At 41.5% G+C, this 19,792-nt stretch overlaps 1 protein-coding gene across 2 annotated transcripts in view; it reads right to left on the reverse strand.

The window, feature by feature from the left end:
- Positions 1-7,002: 7,002 nt before the first annotated feature.
- Positions 7,003-19,792, reverse strand: part of DSP (desmoplakin) — a 38,825-nt gene continuing 26,035 nt past the window's right edge. Inside the window, exons 18-24 of one of the 2 annotated variants that reach the window (XM_014885856.2) lie at positions 19,006-19,199; positions 17,976-18,138; positions 17,286-17,369; positions 16,270-16,377; positions 15,541-15,639; positions 12,405-14,696; positions 7,003-10,880 (exon numbers count right to left, since the gene is read on the reverse strand). In XM_014885856.2, coding sequence (XP_014741342.2) covers positions 7,689-10,880; positions 12,405-14,696; positions 15,541-15,639; positions 16,270-16,377; positions 17,286-17,369; positions 17,976-18,138; positions 19,006-19,199 — 6,132 coding nt within the window. In that variant the 3' untranslated portion in view covers positions 7,003-7,688. The remainder of the gene's footprint in view (positions 10,881-12,404; positions 14,697-15,540; positions 15,640-16,269; positions 16,378-17,285; positions 17,370-17,975; positions 18,139-19,005; positions 19,200-19,792) is intronic. The other variant, XM_014885857.2, reaches the window with a different exon arrangement.

Genomic DNA, 19,792 nt, shown 5'->3' on the forward strand with positions numbered 1-19,792 from the left:
TGAGGAGCTTTATTTGGAGTGCTTTGTCATTTTCACAGTGATGAAAGGTACGTGGGATCTCAGGCGTGGATGGCAGTACAGGGAAGTGAGTTAAGGCTTGCTTCAAAATGCCAAAGAAACCACTTTTCAGGCAAAAAGGCTTATCCTGGCAAAGATTCCATTGTTTGCTCAGGGTCTCCCAGGGATCACAGCACTAGGAGGTAAAAAAGAATTTCTGGGTCCCAAAGACAATACAGTGTGTCTGGAGCATTAAATCAGTTTTAGTACTCAGAAGAAGTGGAATGAAGAATAAAAAGAAATAAAATTATAGCAGAAAGTAACATCTTCCAAAACTTTACCTTCCAACACTATGCAACTGACTTTAATGCAAAAATCCTTGCCAAAAATCTGATAGTGGCTAAAGAGCCCCAGATGATTTCACAGCCTATTTTTTTACACCAAGAGTCTTGCCATGCAATCCAGTAATATCCTTGGCTACTGCTTTCTAAGCTTCTTCCTCCCTGCTAGTCAGGGTTGCTGTAAAAATGAACTAGAAATAGATATTTTATGGTTTCTCTAGAACTAAAAAATAAATAGAAGTTTCATAATTCATGATAATTCTGACTTTAAAACTCTCTTAAGATTCACCTTAACTGCTTTGTGAGCTCGTATCAAAGTCTATTTCCATTAACTGCCATTTTCTGGAAGTGAATAATTCCAGATGTTTTCAACTGCCTTGGCAGGAGGTAAGAGTGAGCAGGGCCAAGGAGGCTCCCGAAGAAGACTGGGCTTTATTGCATTACACAGCACACACAGACTGCATCTTCAGTAGTGGAACTTGGGCACCAGTTTTAGGTCCCAGTGTGGTACCAATACATGTGATAGTGTATCTGCCATGTGCCAACATGGTAGGAAGCAGAATTTTTAATTTTTTTTTTTTTTTTTTACTTCTTCAAATACCATCTCCAGCTTGCTGCAAAGTCCAGCAGGACTTCCACGTCTGGAGGAAAGCTGGCAGATGGCAGGAAGATGCCCTGGTACTGAGGCCTAACAGCACCTTCTCAGGGAAACAAAGAACTACAATCTTCCTGTGAATTATGTGTATATCTGGGATATGGCTGGGACAAAGGGAAGCCCTGCTACATATCCCTGCTACAAGCAGAGTCCTACTTACCAGGTGCACATGGCAATATGCAACACTCAGAGCTCAACAAGGTGTGATGAGAATTGCACCTTCTGTTAACAGAAGGTGTTTCCAAGAGGGGGAAAGTCTTGTTTTTAGGAGCCACTTTTGTTTCCAGAAGTGGGGTGGAGGGAAGAAAGATCTTCATAAATATTTCTGGAGACCTGTTCACCAAAACTTTGAGAGAGTTCAAGATCCAAGTCTGAATTTAAGACAAAGATATTTCAAACACTAAAATTAAAGGACTGTAAAGCTGGCAAATCTCAGAAAATCTGCTCTAAAAATGACCTTTAGAAGAATATGCCAAAAGTGTCATATGGGGGAGAATAGGTGGTAGGGGTGGAAGGCAAACTCACAAACCTCGCACTAAGTATATATAAAAGTAACTAAAGAAAATTAATGCTCTATTAATGTCAAGTAAAATCAAGCAAATGTATAACTGATCTTTTCTGCAGCCTCTGTGCATATTAGTGGAGAACTCAAGACACTGCCTGCTATTTTATATCCTCTGGAACAGATCTAATTTCTGGTTAAGAGAGAACTGAAAATAGTTCTTGCTTGACTTGTGAATATAAGTAAAATGTCGACAGATGTAAATAGAGCCTGATTCAAACAACAGTGTGAAATCTTTGCTTGCTGGGAGCTTGAGAGTACTAATTCAGCTAGTAGCCTGTAATTGCCCTCATAGCACTTCCCACATGTACCTATAAGAAACCAAATGAGTTTAATATTAGTGGCATTTACCATCTCCTGAACTTGCTCCTCCAGATGTAGAATTCTCAGCCATTCATCACTGCATCAGCAAGTGGTGACAGTTTACTCTCATATCTAACAGTTATGTCCACCAAAAAACCTGATCTGCCTTGGCAGGTTATATTTATATCATAATTTAATTTTTATGGTCTTTTAATTTTTTATGGTCTTTTAAAAGTGACTCCTGAAATATTAGCCATTCTTTAGCTTCCTTTGCCAATAGTTCACATACCTGGTTGTGCCTCTTCACCCTTCCATCTTGAACTGAAGGGCAATACCCACTAATATGTGAGCAAGTCTCACCCTCTGCTTGAGAGCACCACCAGTTCTTGAGTGTCCTCCCTACCCCTTGCCAGAAGTGTGGCGTAGCTCACTTGCAACACAGTGATGAGCTTCCTGAGAGAAATGCCTCGATGATGCTCCATTCAGTTGTCACTAATTTTATCCCTTCTAAAGCTTGTAATCACACAGCCTCACATGTGTGCAACACAAGCAACTTAGTCCCATTCAAAAATTCCTATATTTGCCAGTCTCAAGGCCTTGGAAAGATGTGATTTAGCAAAGATATCTCCCATCTCCCAAGACAAGTTCCTCACCACCCACAAATTCCCAGATCACCATGATTGCTCCGGGGTCCCAAATAGAAGGAATTTTCTCTTAATCACCACCTGCCACAGGCCATAGTTGTTCAAACTCTTTACAACTACCAGATGACCAATCCTAGGATGTCACCTGACAACTGAGCAATTTGGTGCAGACTCTGGACCTGAGCACTACGAACCACTCCAGAAGGTGTGGCAATACCCAGACGTCCATCCCAAGTGCTGGAATACAGGATGGCATCACAGGTAGATAAGGGTAACCAAGTTCTGATCCCTCAAATTGCCAAATTAAGGGTTTATATGTACATGGCTTTCCCATTAACTTGGCCTGCAAAGTACATCACTCATGGGATAGTACATCCCTTCAAGATGTCCACTTTGTCAAATGGCTGCTCACCCTGCTTTTACAACCTGTTCAGTTTTTCTAGTAGAAGCAGCTCAAATATCCCAGCCCATGGGTCCACATATAGATATATCGAGGTGTTTTTCTGGAACTATCTGGGTCAATTATATTGAGAGATATGCTATTAATTGCCCACACCAGACAGCCACTGTTCACATAGCAATCCTTTGCAGGCTGGATGTAAAACTGTGGCACTTCTCCCCCTGTGTTTTGAGGTCTGTCAGATCACAAGAGACCTATAAAATTTCAGAAAAAAAGTTGTATTCCTCCCCAGATTTACTTAATAGAACCAAGTCATCTGCAAAGGCCAGTGTTGTCAAATGTGTCTAACAATGGTGAGACTCATTCCCTTCCTTCTCCAACTTGCATAGCAGAGGGTCCACAGGCAAGAATACATTTGGCAACATTAGATTTTAATCTCTAATAGCAACCTGAAAGAAATGGAAGCTCTAAAGTTTCCAGGCTATAGATAAGTGCATTCTTCCTACTCTCCTCCGTACACATCCCTCAAACTATTTTCCAGGAAAACTGACAATGCTAGATCAATTACAACTACTTTGAAACATGTGCTAAATGCTGTGAACAGTTTCACAGGTGAAAAAAGAGTTAGAGAGGTAAAAAGTTTTCCTACTATTTCCTAAATGTAAATATTTATAGCTACACTTTAAAATTGAACTGAATTTCATACAGTTTTAAAAATAAAACCATATGAAAAAGAAACTTTGGATTATGTTTTTTTAACTCCTTAGCTCAGCCAAGAAGTCAAGCACTATCCCAGTTCTACTTTTGGCTGCTTGTAAAAATTTTCCAGTACTTCGATTTCATAGGAGAAAAAAAAATAAAATAACAACCACATTACTTTTGGCCTAATTGAAAAAAAAAAATTAAATCTGCAATATTTTAAAAAAGAGAAACCTAATCTGCCTAGACTTAATGGTGAGCCTGACCCCAGAGGACCTGAGGGATTTTTTGGAGTGAAAGAAACAGCTGGGAAAGAAGGTAGGAATCCAAAAGCCCCTAGGGTCAGTTCACAAAGAAAAGTTGTGCCCAGATGTGCTTCTCTTATTTTGTGCCCTTCGAGAGACAAAGGCTTTAAGAGGTAAAAGGGCAATTTGGGTAGAGGTCTCTCTGGCTTAGACAGATGCCAAGGTCTTGGAGGTAATATTCACACTGAATGACAGCCACCTCTTATGGAATACTTTCATCCTATATTTACCATCAATTCAACCATTAAATGAAATGTTTTAGGAGTGGAAAGCTTTGCATACAGTATGGGGCTTATTTGTAATCATATAACAGAACACAGCAGCAGCAGCGGCTTCCATGTATTTACTGTTGTAGCTGTGCTGCAATGTCAGTACTCATTTAACCTCTGTCAGAAACTGACTTTGACAGTTTCCACCACGCAGGCAGATAATGGGATGTGTCCCTAGGCCTTGGTGAGAGAAATGGCACAAGTATGTTGAAGGAAAGGGAGAGAAAGATGCTTTGTCTCCCAGCAGCGTTTTCAGTGCCAGGGAACCCAGCCCACTCTCCCTTAAGCATCTGCCCTGTGGTGATCAAGTGATAATGACTCCAAAGCCCTAAACGTGGCACTTAGGGACATGGTTTGGTGGTGGACTTGACAGTGTTAGGTTAACAGCTGGACTCAAAAATCTTAGAGGTCTTTACTGTCCTCAGTGATTCTATGACTTGCATGAGGAGGGTGCTGCTGGAGAACCTAAGAGAAGGCAGGCCCTTACCCAGTGCTTTGCTGCTCAGTTTCCACTGACCTCCTAATCCTCAATGGTATTTCTCATGTGCATGTTCTAGGCCTAAATCCTCCTCAAATTTTACACTAGTAGTTTCACCCTCTCTCACAGAGTCACTCCTGGTCAAAGCAGCAGGAATTAGACTCATAATTTTTGGCCATGTAAAAAAAGCATTTTTTAGTGTAGCATTATTCTGAGAGCATTACACGCATGTAAATTCTGCTCATTTCAGAGCAGCTGAGGATCACAGAGAAGCCAGCAAAGTAAATGACTCTTCCAGATTTATATTATAAAAATATTAAAAAATTGGAACAAACTCAACCCACCTTCTGCCTAAATACTTACAATTTGCTAGTAATTTAAACATTGTTATACTAAGTCACGTTGTTGCTATTCTGTAAATCTCCCCACCCCTCTTCCATATTCATAAGGCTGGACTATTAATTAACCACGGCAGTACACATTTCCAAATAGCTTAAGACTGACAAAACTATGTCTTAAGCATTGCTGTTGTGCAAACCTCATGGTGCATGACAAACTTTGAGACCTAACCAGCAGTTGTCTCCCAGCCTCAAAACGAATTAAATCAATCAGTAAAACCCTCATGAATGAATTGTTATCCTGCTCAGAGCAAAGACCAATTCTGTAAAGAGTTGAGTCTGCTAATGACAACCTTCCCAGCCATCGTGTTGAGTCAGCACGCTGTGCACACATTTGCCTTGAACAGGGTAAGAATCACCTACCCCGAGGCACAAGGAAAAAGCAAGAGGCAGCAAATTCAGGAATGGCTGGAAAGTATGAGGTTGCCAGTGAGTACATCCAGCTCAGAACTTCTCCTGAACAGGGAAGTACTCACAGCTACAGGCTGAACCAGCAGGTACACTCAGGCTTTGCAATATCAAGGAGTTACTGTCTCAGCAGCAATCATCCAAAGCTGCCAGTCTTTCTTTTTAAAATGCATGAATGGAGTTAATTTCACCTTCGGTGCAAAAGAGCTACAGACCTTAAGAACATCCTGCCCCAAATACACAGCAGCAGCCCTCAACTAATGCCCATGCTCCTGCTACACCCCAGTACAACAAACCACAGCCTTCCTATTCTTTGACATCCAGGCAAGGCTCTCCTAGCCTAGAAATGCTGAGCACTGCTGCAAACACAGTCTCCACACTGCCCCGCCAGGTGTGCTCACCTGTCATGTCTCTCTGCCAGCTGACCTCTCCACAGGGCTGCAAATGGAAGAAAGAGATTCCTCCAAGAAAGGAAGAGAAACTTCCTCAGCACCTTTTGATGGTGGAGGAAAACTCTCATCTCTTTAGCATCCCACATCAGCAGTGCCCTACCCCACCTGCTGCCTACTCTGGCTCAGCTGCTACTTGGACCCCGGGCACCTGAGTCTCACACCTTTGGCCACAGAAAGTCACCACTAATACCACACTAGCAGCTGCTCCTGGAATATGTGCAATGAGAAAGCACTGTCACCATAATTTCTGTGATCTCATCTCCTATTTCAGTCACCATGAGAGGACCACAGCATGTCACTGAAGCAGCTGTATGAAACCATACTAAATTCTTGTAACTGATCAATCACTCTGCTGAGAACGTTGTGCCTACCCAGAGGTACCTGCACTGTGTGCCACAGGGGAGAGGACAGGACAGCCTCCATGTATACAAGTAATTTTCTGAGCTGGGTGAAGTGATTTCAAATCACTCTTGTGTCCCTTAATACAGTGGTCATTTAGTCCTGCTCTGCTTTCTCAACTCAGATAAGAGGAGTCAGCAGGATGACAGCAAGAGATCATGCAAGCACTGATACACTACCGTGGTCTTCTCAGCCTAGGCTTTCAGGAGTCAACAGAAGAGGCAGAAGGACGTTACAAGAGGCAATTGTTCAGGTTTTGAAAGATGTTCCTGTGCCACAGTTGGCCAGCTAAGCCAGCCAGTTTTTTGCTCTGCTCATTGTCCAAAGTTACATGGATGTGTAAGGGAAAATCTGACTCAGTCCCTTGTAGCTGCAGAGACAATGAGCTGGATCACAAGCAGAAGAAATATGCTTCCCATTATCATCATGAACTCTATAAACAAGTGTATAAACAGGCATCCTGCTTCTGGGGCATAGCTTCTATTATTGGTCTTATATTCATTTTTCTACTGAAAAATCAGAAGTCCTCATTCATAAAAATGATTGCTCAGCATCATGAAATGTAATGTGCCTGCACACTTTTTACAACAAAGCTGCTTTACAACAAATGTCTGCTTCTTTTAAATGTGGTTCTTTCTCTAACATGCACTTCCAAGAATGTCCATAGATAAAATTATTAAGTACACACCAAATACTTTAAAACTTCAGAAGTTTATTGTCCAGAATAGCTCACATGGTACAGTTAGATTTTTTAAATTTTCTTTGTTACAGGGAAATCAAGCAAAACAGTAGCAAATGTATATGGTTTAACAGTAAAACGAAAGCCCAGCCTAATAATAGCCCTTTACATCCACCAAGTTATACTTCAGAAAATGACTAGCCAAACATAAAGAAGTAGAGCACCTGAAAGACAGTTTCATGTTTATGGTATAGATTCTAAACCAGTATTAATGGCATTTTCTGTCCGTATTGCATATCTTTTTTTCATAATAGCAAATTGAGAAAGGTCTATGTGAATAAAAAGTTAACTACTGCAAGACTTTCAAACCTCAGTTATCACCTTATAGGTTGATAGTTACAGATAACAGGAGAAGGCACATAAGAGTCTTAAAATATACAGAGACCTATCAAAATCCAAAGACTAAAAGGAAATGGGAACCGAAACTCAAAATTCACAAATATTACTTTTGCATTCCCTAATCTATAAGTTTGCATTCAAGCATTTTACAGCTTTTTCAGAAGAAAAGTGTAACACGCTCAGAAAAGACTTCAAGGCTTTGCTTTGAGTTACTTTGTTGGTGTTTTTTTTTCTTTTAGTAAATGGAATATAGGATAATCTAAACAATAATAAAATGCAGACATATTCCCTCACTTGTTATTAGCGCCCAATAGATCCACTGCTGAAGGTTGAGTATGAGTAGGAATATGAAGAAGTTGCTGAGGCATCAAAGCTTCCTCTCCTAGACCCACTGCGTGAGCCTGAACGCGAGCCAGAGCGAGAGCCAGAGCGAGAGCCAGGTGCCGAGGAGACATTGTAGGGACTGGATATGCCTTTAGAGGAAACAGAGGCTGCTTCCAACAGTTTAAGCCCAGTGATGTCTTCCACCATTGACCGGTTCATTGCATCTTTGTAGGATATTTTCAGCTTGGTCTTGGGGCAGGTCAGAATTTTGGGATAGCTGTTGGTGTCTTGTAATTTCTGGGCAGCACGACCGTCAATCAATCCATTCCTAATGGCTTCTTCAGTAGTTATTCTTCCACGCACTTCTGGGTCCACAAGGCCTCCAGTGAGGTACTGGAATTCAAGGAACCGCTGCCCAGCCTCATAAGGCAGCCATTTCTCCTTCACTGCTTCAGCTGCTGACATCCTCTTGCGTCCGCCCTTTATGCCTTCGAACCCTATGAAAGCCTTCTGGGCTGGTTTGAGACGTGTGGCCATATCCTGATCAATGATGCCTTGGCTAGTGGCTTCCTGGAGGGAAAGCCTCTGGCCAGTGGTAGGGCATATTATGCCACCAGTGCAGGCCTGGGCTTCTAGTAACCGCTGCCCAGTGATGCTATCCACAATGCCCCGCTGTATAGCTTCTGAAATGGAGATTTTCTCCAAGTTTTCTGTGTCAAATATGGCTGCAATAGGACTGCACTCATCTGGGGTCTCTGAGAAAGAACCACTCCTGATCACTGAAGAACTCCTGACACTCAGCACAGTGGGAGACCGAGTCACAGACTCGTGCCGGAACACCTCGTCAGTGCCATTACGGCAGGAAATCATGTCTGCAAACTGGGTCAGGCTCAAGCTGCCAGAACGGTACTGGTCAAAAAACTTCCTCTCCACCAGGCCTTTATCAATGGCATCTTGGATGTCATACTGGCTACCTGTTTTTCTGTCAACGAGGACTACTCTGCTGCTGCCATCTGATCCCGTGATAGTTATTTCTTCCCACTCACACTCCTGTTCAGCTAGTTCTGTGTAGGTGTCATAATCTATGAGGCCCTTGCTGTATGCCTCCTGAACGGACATCTCCCGGTTTGTTTCTGGATCTACAATGACCACCCTGCGCTTCCTAAGGGTGTTCTTCTGTGAGGTGTGCACCACCTTCTTCTTCTCTCTCAGAGGCAGAAGGCAGAGCCCCGTTGCATCATCCTTTATGCATCTTTCTTTCAGCTGCAAGTAGGTCAAGTTTTCCTCTGTGTTGGGATCAAAGAACCCTTTGGTGTCATCACTTGGATCACTAAGGATCTGGTTGAGCTCCTCATTGAAGTAGCCACGCTTGTAGGCTGTCTCTACTGGCAAGCGGTAGCTCTCTTTGGGGTCGATGATCCCTCCAGTAGCAATCTGGGCTTCCAGCAGACGAATGCCATGGCCTCTCTCTATGAGCTCTTTGTTCATTGCTTGGAACAGAGAAATGATGTTTCCAGTTTCTGGGTCTTTGTACCCAGTGACAGCTCTTTCAGCAGAGAGAAGTTTCTCTTTAAATTCAATTCCAACAAGGCCTCGTTTGTAAGCTTCCTCAACAGGCAGCCTCACGTTGCTGACAGGATCCACTATGAACCCTGTGGCTGCCTGGGCTTCTAGGAGCTCAAGGGCTGTCCCCGGCCTAACCAAACCTATTTTCATAGCCTGGTAAATGCCAAGTTTCTCTTTAGTAGCCTCATTGTAGATACCAGCAATACAGCTAGAGCCTTGAAGGAAATCAATAATTCTCTCACTCACTTCTTCCACGGTAATTGCACCTCTTTCCAAGTCATTCCTTGTTGATTCCTTAATGATTCCAGCCTCAAGCAGTGCATCTGCTGAGACAGGCTGCCTGATCCCTTGGAACGACATACTCCTCTTCTGCACTGGAAGGAGGAGCAGACCAGTGTGTGGTTCAATCCTGCATTTTTCCTTCAGCTGCATGTAAGTGACTGCCTTTTTGGTGGTGGGATCAATGAAGTTCTTCGTATTGCCTTGGCAGTTGTTCAGCATCCTGTACAGGTCTTTGTCAATCAACCCACGAGATAAAGCTATCTCTTTGGGTAGGAAAACACTGTTGACAGGATCAACAATCCCTCCTACAGCCAGCTGGGCTTCAAGCAGACGAATTCCAGTTTCTCTGTCAACCAGGTTTTTCTTGATGGCTTCAGATACCGGAACAGTTTTGCCTGAGAAAGGATCCTTAAATCCTGTAATAGCCTTTTCTGCTGTATAGATCTGTTCTCTGTCATCAAAGTCAATCAGGTCTCTGGCGATAGCACTGTCCACTGTTAGTATCTCATTTCGGTGTGGGTCTATCACACCTCCTGTTGCTGCCTGGGCTTCTAGGAGCAGGACTGCATTTTCTGCCGTTAGCAGCTGATTCCGTTTGGCCTCAACAAAAGAGTACTTCTGTCTGGGTGAAAGGGACACCCCTGCAATAGCACCTGCTCCTTTGAGGTAGGGTTCAATGTCAGCAGCGACCTCTTCCACTGACCTCTGGCCCTTCAGCAGTTTATCCAATGTGAGTTTGTCAATCAGCTGGCACTCATACAGCTGCATGGCTGTGATCTTCTTCCGCAGCCCACTGAATACCAGCTTGGAGGCATCAATACAGAAGTCTTCCTCAGTCTGTGTAGATCTGTGAGCCCCATATGGGCGCTGCTTGAGTTTCTCAATCTCTCTTTGCAGCCTGAGACGCTCTGACTCCAACTCTGACTGGTTTTTGACAGCCGTCTCTTCCAGTCTGCACCGGTATCTCTCCTCAATCCGTTTGATTTCCATCTGCAGCCTTTCAATCTCACTCCTCAGGCTGTTCTTCTCCCTCTCACTCTTCTCCCTCTCACACTGGATCTTCCTTATGGATTCCTCTGTTCGGGAGTGCTGGCTCTTCCACTGATTGAGGTCATTCAGAATTTGCTGCTTCTCACTTTCCAGGCGTTGCTTCGAACGTGATTCTGACTCCAGGGTAACTTTCAAACGGTTCAGCTCCTCTTCTAATCTCTGCAGTCTGGCTTTGTCTTGCTCCAAAGCACTCATTTTTATCAGCAGGGTTTCTCTTTCTTGCATAATGTGACTATACTGATTTTTGGATTCTTGAATCCTACTGGATGCCTACAATTGGGGAGGAGAAATAAACCAAGAAAGGATGGTTAGAGTTTGTGCTCGTTAGAATTACGGCCTCTGCTACAATGCCCTCCAGCCTGTCATTTAACCTGAAGCAAGCTCCCACTGGAAAACATTCTAGTCACAGCAGTGCCTTACCCAAGATTATGGACACACATAAACCAGAGAAGGCACATTATGCCTTCACTTACAGTGTCTCCAGTACTGCCAGAGACTCAAGAGACTTCGTTCTGTTACCCACAGCCTCGATCTTCAGCTGATTTAGTTCTCTGTAGATTTTTGGTACTTCTCATAGTACACTGACAAATACACAGAGCATTTAAGACTCATAAATATCCTGATGCTTAGCACATGTCCTGGCAGTCCTACTAAACCAGGGGAATTTGCATCAGCTAAGGACTGGTCATACATGGATAAAAAGGAAACATGTGACTCAATTTTTGCTTTCTTTTTAGTTTCACATGTCACTCCAAACAATTTTACCTGCATTGCCTTCTGTTTTAATTCATGCAGTGTCTTCATATATGTATATGCACAAACACCCACAAGCATGCACATTTGTATGCAGTCCATATTAAAGTGAATCCAAGTTTATCTACTTGTAATACATGCATATATAAGTGTATATATACATATGCACAGATGCTATATAGTTAGTATTTTTTTAATATCAGCATAAAGATTTTTAGAATAAAGGGAAGAAAAATTGAATAAAAGAGATGAGAAAAGAAATATAAGGGACAAGTCTAGGGAAAAAAATCAATTTTCACACATGCTCATTTGTATATATTTAAAGAGTAGCTCTTTGTACAAGAAACCAGGCAGAAGAAAAATATATTTTAAGATGTTTTCTTTAACTTGTTTATGTTGTCACCTAAAGTTTAAGAAATAGGGGCCAATAGTAAAATTTGCAAATGCCCTTAGTGACTTAGGAACATAAATGAAAGATAAGCTTTTAGTACCTTAGGTACAGCTGACAACATGACTTTTAATCCTCACTTGGAATCAACATCTTACCCAGCAAATCAGCACCTTGACAGCTTGTTGGTTCTGGAGTTTTTAGCCAGTTTAATTTGTGACAGCAATCAGGTCAGCCTCAAAGGATGGCTTTAACCCATCCTGGCTGAAACTGCCTGGGAAGCACACAGCCAGCAGGGAACTGTTGAAGCATAGTGGTACTCCATGTGCTCCCACTCTTCCCTAGGATGATTTGCTGGACACTGTCACAGAACACAGATTTCTTCTGGGGCAAGGCCTAAGAACAAGGCTCTCCTAGGCGATGAGAGCTTATGGCTCCCTAGAACAGTTCCCAGGGAAAAGAGGCTCAGGATGTGGCCAAATCCTGCCATTTTTATTTAGAACTTAACCAAGAGGAAGGGTCATAAAGAGGATGTTAGTCACAAGTACAGTGACTTCAAACTGCAAAGGGTGAATTAATTTGTTCAAATTGACACTGCAATTAATTATATATTTGAGAAACAGTAAAGCTGGGATCAAAATATGTGTGAATACCTCTAGAGCTTGCTTTTGGAATTTTTCAATTTCCTGTCTCAATTTTTCCCTTTCTTTCTGCAAATCATTAAGCAGCCCCTGAAGTTCCAGGGTTTGCTTGCTGCTCATCTGAAGCTGATTCTTTAGTTCAGCAATGGTGGTATTTTTCTCATCAACTTCATTTCTGACCATTCTGAGGTCATCGTACTCCAATCTAACATTTCGCAGCTCCTCCTCCAGTAACAAGTGTTCCTTGGTAAGGTTCTCGGTGAGAGACTGAAGCCTTTCAATCTCTATTTTGCACTCATTCAAGGCTTTGCTTTTTTCCTCAGAGGATTTCTGTAAGTGCTCATATCGTAGGTGAGCCTGTTTTAATTGCTCCTGCTCTTGGACCAGCTGACGACGTAAAGTCTCAATATCAGATGTGTATTTTCTTAACTCCTCCATGTATCTTTGCTTCTCTCTCACATGACCATCTAATACTTCTCTTTGGTGTCTAAGGTCATCTTCATTCCTCTTCTTTACAATAGATACTTCCTCTATCTGCTGTGTGAGATTAGTTATTTTAACCGATTGGTCTCTCAAAGATCTCCTCATGCCTTCTATTTCCTCCTCCAGTTTTTTCCTCCTCGATGTTTCCTCCATTAAATTTTTGTTCTGTCTGCAAAGTTCCTCCTCCAGCTTATGTTTCTGGATCTGCAAGTCTTTTACAGTGCTCTGAAACTTTGCACTTTCTTGATCCCTGCCTTTTTTCTCTTGTGAAACTCTTTCATAGTCAATTTTCAGTCTGGCCAGTTCCTGCTCTTGGATCCTCAGTTTGTTAATTGTCTCAGTCGCACTCGTGTTTGCTTTCTGCAGGTCAAACTGGACTCTTTTCAACTGACTGTTCTCATCCTCCACTTCTTTCCTCTGACTTGTTTCTACATCCAACAACTTTCTCAGCCTTTCAATCTCTTTGTTTCTTTCCTTAATGGTTTTAGATGCATCATCAAGTGACTGTTTGTACCGCATGCTTTCATCAGAGTGTCTCTGAATAACTTGTTTCAGCTCGATCTCCAGCTGCTGTTTCTTCTGAGAAAGCTCTGAGCCAGCTGCCTTCTGCTGCTGAGCATTCTCTTCTATTTTCCGTAGATTATCTGTTGTCTGACTTATTGTATTCTTCAGTCTCCTAATCTCCTCACACAAATTTCTATTTTCTCTCATGGCATTATCAAGCTGTGTTCTATAATTATTTGTCTCCTCTTCCTTTTGCATGGTGACCTGGTGAATTGTGTTCTTTGTGATATTAATCTCAGTTTCATACTTGTTCTTTAAACTAATAATTTCCTCATCATAACTGTTTCTTACCTTAGCCAACTCATTTTCAAGTTCCCATCGGCTTTTAGCCTCTTCCTGAAGCTGAAGCTTTAGCCTTTCCAGCTCCTTAGTTTTATCCTGAATAGTTGAGGCAGCCTCCTCAAGAGCCTGCTTGTATCTCGAGTTGTCTTCCCCACGAAGCTGAATGATCTGTTTCAGCTCCAGCTCTAACTGATGCTTCTGCTGTGACACCTCAGAACTGCAAGCCTTCTGCTGGAGAGCATCTTCTTCTGCCCTCCGCCGTTGGTCTGTTGTTTGCAGAATGGCATCATTCAGCCTCACAATCTCATCCTTAAGGTCTCTGTTCTCTCTTGTCAGTCTGTCAACCTGGGCTCTGAGGCCTTTTGCATCATCATCTTTTTGTGCAGCTATCTGCTGGATTGTTGTCTTCTTAATATTAATTTCTGTTTCATACTTGTTCTTTAAATTACTCATCTCCTCGCTAAACTGGTTCCTTACCTTAGCCAGCTCATTTTCATACTCCCTCTTCCGTGTGCCTTCGTCCTGAAGAAGAACCCTTAATCTCTCTATCTCGTACTCCTTCTCCTTGATGACCTTCTCAGACTCTAACTTCTGCCAACCAAGGCTGTCTTTCTCATTTTGCCTTGTTTTTTGCAGTTGGTCATAGTCATTCTTCTGCTGCTCATATCTATCCTCCAGCAACTTCCTTTTCCTTTTCTCATCTTCAGTCTCATAAGTCAACCTCGTTATTCTGTCATTTAGATCCTTTATTTGGGCATAGCATTTGTCTAGGTTTTGCTTAGCAGAATTTCCATCCATTTCAGCTTGTCTTTTCATTTCTTCCAAACTCATCAGCTTTGCCTTGAGCTGAGAAATGTCCATCTGGTACTTCTGCAGATTTTGCTCCAGGAATTTATGTTTGTTGCTTGTCTCTGAATTTGAATCCCTAGCAAGTCTGAGTTCCTCTTCCAGGAGCTCAATTTTGGTGTTTTTCATCTGCAACATGATAGCAGAAAAACAAACAAACAGAAAAACTCCAATAAATATTTGTGACAATTGCTTCAAAATCATCACACGCAATAAAACACTAACACTAACAACTTAGACATAATTTTTTTCACTTCTTCAATGAGAGCTAAACCCCCTTCTTTTACTTAATGTCATCAAGACAAATTCTGGAATTTTTATTTATTCAGAGTCAAACCTTATTCAGAAATCAGCACATAATGACTTTTCAGAGGGGAAAAAATACTTGATAGGGGGAGAGAGGTGTGTTACTGATAGTAAAATGTGGTGTAGCAGAAGTTTACCAGTGAAGTATGAAATTATCACCTTTAGAACCTCCCCAGTTTTCAAACAGGTGAAAATCACATTCCATATATGCCACTTCTTTAATGGGCCTCTGTTTCACTGAGCTGTATCAAATCAGAAGTTGCTTCTTTCAAAACACTTTAGAATATGGTCTAAAATGAGGTGCCTCAACCATGAGGAACAAGTTTTCAGCACTGCTGAAACTGCTGGTAGCTGTGCTGTCCTTGAGGTCAAGGCTGGAATGGGCAGGGAAGGCTCGTTCTTGTGCCTTGATGAGCACCTCCTTATTTACCAAGGAGACCAGTTCTCTACCTCACTTCACACACGATCTTGGAGGTCACTTTGTAAAACACTGTACTATTCCACAAAAGATGCTGACACTGGTAATATGCCTCCTTTGTAGGACAACTCTGAATTCTGGATAAAGTTTTGTGAGCTATTTCACACTGTACTTCCCTCCTCTAACCAGTGATAGCTTTCTAATCTGTGACAAAAATTAAAGCGACAGAAAATAAAAGAATTAGAATACCTTCAAATCCTCCATGCTCTTTAACATTTCACTCAAGAATCTGTAATAATCTCCTGATCTTGTAAGAAGCTCTATATAGCGGGACTGAGCCTCATTAGCCTTGAAAAGAAATAGAATTGTTAGCAGCTTGTACTAGAGTTAGGCATGAACTATATTCAGACCGTTTAAAGGATTCCAATCTACTTGAGCAAACACATCACTTGACAAAGTAAAAAGCAGATTTTCCTCCTCACAAATTCACATGACTTTATGAGAAACCCAAAAGTGTAAATTCTTCCTTACAAAAAATCCACACCTTTTTTGGTTTTTCAGATTGTTTGCCCCCATTGCTGATGTGATATTAAATTCAAGCCTTCATCCCCTGGTTCATCACACTGTTCCTGTCTGACAGTCACAAGTAACCCAAGTTGCATTTTTAATAGCAGTTAATTCCCAGGCTGAAAGTGATTAAACCACTTGAAGCATGAATCTACCTTTCTCACAGTATATATGCAGTGGACACTGCATAGGAATGAGAAAAATTCCTGAGGGCTAATCTAATGTCTAAACAAGCCCAGGTCTGATTTTACAGCACAATGATTATTCTGCACTAATTCGTTGTGTTTATGTGCTTAGTGCACGCTACCAGTGACAGTGCTAAGTATTAGAATACAGCTGGGTATGACTCACAAGGGCTCACACAGACAAACAAATGTATTCAGAAGACTGAAGGGGAGGAAAGAAAGGTACCTCTTGTAGAATCAGCACTGCAGGAGACTGAACCACACTCTTCTTGATAGGTATGTTGAGCAATGTTTCTAATCCCGAACTGTAGGAAGCAACCTGTAGTTCATAATCCTGAAAAACAAGATAAAAAGCAAGATCCACTTAGAAACTGCTTAAGAATTCTCTGTGAATCTACTTCAGAAAGTGCAAGTTTTGGGGGTTTTTTGTTTTAGTTTTCTTCATGAAAAGCTAAGACTTTCCCTTGTTTATATTTCTGACCATGTACATATTATCCTCTGTCATAAACAGAAGCAATTCAACTACCCTATGGAGATTCATGGAGGAGAATGACAAGGGAAAAGGAGGAAAAACATTTTTCAAAAACAAGAAGGTAACTGTTTCTGTAAGTTCAGGGCTACATAGAGATGAAAAAGATTCATGGGAGTAGCTGATCTAAGTACTGTTATCCACCAAAACTTCATCAGAAATAACAATCTCTGCATCTCTTTTATATCACATATGCCATGTCACATATGTAACAAAATCTTTGTCACAGAGAGTACGACTGAGCTGGAGAAAGCACATATATAAAGGTGACACAAAAATGCAAGGACCACAAAACCATTCCCTCTGTATGTTATTGGTTTTCATGGCTATTGCACACCATTCCTCCTGCTAATCTGCATTTGTCTTGCCTCCTAGATCAGATCCCAATCAGACTTAATTCGTTAAGTACCAATCTGTTCTTGACCTCCTGATGCTTTTTAACACATGAACTGGAAAGTCTGGTCTGGCTAGAAGGAGGCTTTGCTTCACCTGAAGAGAAGCTCTCACTGGTGTCTGCTGCATGACCCCTTAGTCTTCAGGTGGCAAGTACACAAATTGCTTTCATTGTGGTTTGTACCCAGAATACTTCACCCCAGCAATTTCTGTACACACACATCAGGGAGCTGACTCTTCACCCGTCAGCAGAGCAGAGACAATGGGATGTGCCTGACCATGAAAAACCACACCCCACAAAAATGCTGAGATCCAAGTACCTTAATTGCAGCTGAGCACTGATCTGCATGCTTGAGAAGCTCCTCGACTTTGTCTCGCTTCCCACAGATTTCACTGTGCAAGTTCTGTCAAGAGAAAAGTGAGCTGTGAAACACTCCTGCAAGATTTACCAGTATTTCCTCCTGTACATGCTGCCTCCATCAGAAAGCACCTGCAGCAGGAGACTACTGCAGTCCCTGAGGCTGAGACCTGAAATGACCTGTAGATGGGCAGTTCTTACAACAGCAAGCACTTTGGGCATAAGAAGGTTTTTCTCAGAGAGAACACCCAGCAACTGAAATACCCCCAGAGCTGAGAAGGCAGAGTTCCTTGACTTTAGCTTAGATGTATTCACTTGATTTCTATTTTTCTGCTGTAATTTGTCCCATAAGTTGCACCATCTTACAGTCTCTTGAATTAATTCAAAGCTGATGTGTAAAAGTGTCAGTGAATGTGTAGGAGCCAAACACACTCTTGTTCATAATCTGTTGCAGTGCTGACAGAAAGTAATGAGGACAATAATATTTCCTCCCTCCTGCCTGCTACATATGTGGTGTCTTTTGGTAGCTTGCATACTTTGTAATTCAAAACAGGCCACTGTATTGCAGACTGTGTTGATACTGATATTTTCTGTATAACAAAACAATTTAAAACCCAAATAACTGAAGACAACTCATTCAGGTGCTGCATACCTTCTGATCATGTAGGTATCTCATGATGGTGTTGGAATCACACAGCTTCACGGACTCAATGGAATCCTGCCGGCGCTTGGCATCACAGATCCACTTGCACAGAGCCTGGTAGAGATCTCGGTAGGTTTTCAGCTGTTTGATCTGCCTTTCTAAATCCCATGATCTAGGAAAAAGAAGGGAAAAAACCTGTCAAAACGGAAAGTGCATTCTCTTTCTCTTGCTTTACAGAGTTTTCAGAAATAAGACATGGAAATAAACTTACATAAAACTATGGGAAGCAATGAGAAGAAGATTCTGAACAAAAATTATAAATAAATGAGAATTGTGCTGGCTATTAGTCACTCAATATGAGGATTTAATACATCACTTTTGAGTAACTCTGTAATAGAGAGAGATTGGGCCTTCCTGTCGAAGTGAGGGATGAATAAAACTTCCAGTGATAAAAATCAAGTTCGCTGACTTCACTACTCTAGTTCTCAGTTTTCACTGAAGAACCAGCAACCAGTTAGGACTACATCTTGTCCTCATATAAAAACAAAATAAAACAAACTAAAACAAGCCATACCCTAACCTCCACCTCTCCCCCTCAAACAATCAGAATATGCCTTCAGTTCACATTTCAAATTCAAGGTTTGATTTTGTTACTTAATTCTTAATGTTACATTTTTAACCCTCAAGTACAAGTACAGGGTGCTGAGGAATAAGCATGATTGTTTTTTTGAGGGGGAAAATGCTGACTGGAAGTATTTAATCCAAGGACATTAGAAAGAATTAAAAAAAAAATCAGAACAACTCTTTAGCACATAGATTAGACATTTGTGTGGCTAACTACATTTTTCTGCTTGGTCTTATACAATTCCTTTTGAAGTATGTTCAACCTATTCAAAATTGCTCGAGCCTTATTGCCCTGAGGTCACCATTTGTCCTTTGGAAGCAAAGATTAGTGCACATCAGTTCTTTTAGACTTCACTGCTAAGATGATCTTGGTAGCAACAGCAATAAGGAAAATGCTATGAAAACATCAACAAACCTGTTATCTATCTGCTTTTCAGCCCTCTGCCAGCGGTCTATTAGCTGGGTAACTTTGTCACAATACTTTCCAATGTCCATGTCATACAGGGTGTATGACTGGCAAGACTGTGAGTGAATCTGAAGTGTTCTCTGCAGCTCATTTTCCAAAGTATTCAGTAATGACTTCTTCATATTTAGGTCTGCTTTCATTTTCTGGAGAAAAAAACCAAAATGTTGTCATTTAATTTAGTCTTGAGAAGATACTGATATTTAACCAATTTAACAGCACGCATAATATGCTGGGATCTAAAGACGTTTTTAACTCAGTAAGGACTTGCCCTATTGAAAGTGAAACACCCATTTTGGTAAACAGTTTGGCTTAAAAATGTGTTTAAAGCTAGACTAAATAATTTGCAAAACAAAAAGCCCTCTGCTATTATATTCTGAAGCCAACATTTCAGTTTCTTAGAACTCTGTAGAGCAGTTATCAGAGCAGAACAAGAGCCTTACTTGCTCCTAGAAACAGCTGATGAGAACATTTCACTGCAGTACAAAAGATTCCTGCACTAGCAGCAGCTGTGGAATTAAGACTAAGGAGCGGCATATCCAATTTTTAAACACCTAAAAAATCTGCACAGATTTTTTTTTTCTCCTATTTATATTTTCATGAACATCTTCCATGGAGATGTTTCTTCTCACACACACTTGTTTAGGTACATATAGTCACATATTGTGAGCATCAACAAATGTAATATTCATCACAGGCAGTGGTATGCCTTGCATACCCCAGTCACAGGGATGGCTAC

This window comes from Sturnus vulgaris, chromosome 1 (assembly GCF_052056855.1).
Source record: "Sturnus vulgaris isolate bStuVul1 chromosome 1, bStuVul1.hap1, whole genome shotgun sequence".
NCBI classification, from domain to species: Eukaryota; Metazoa; Chordata; class Aves; order Passeriformes; family Sturnidae; genus Sturnus; species Sturnus vulgaris.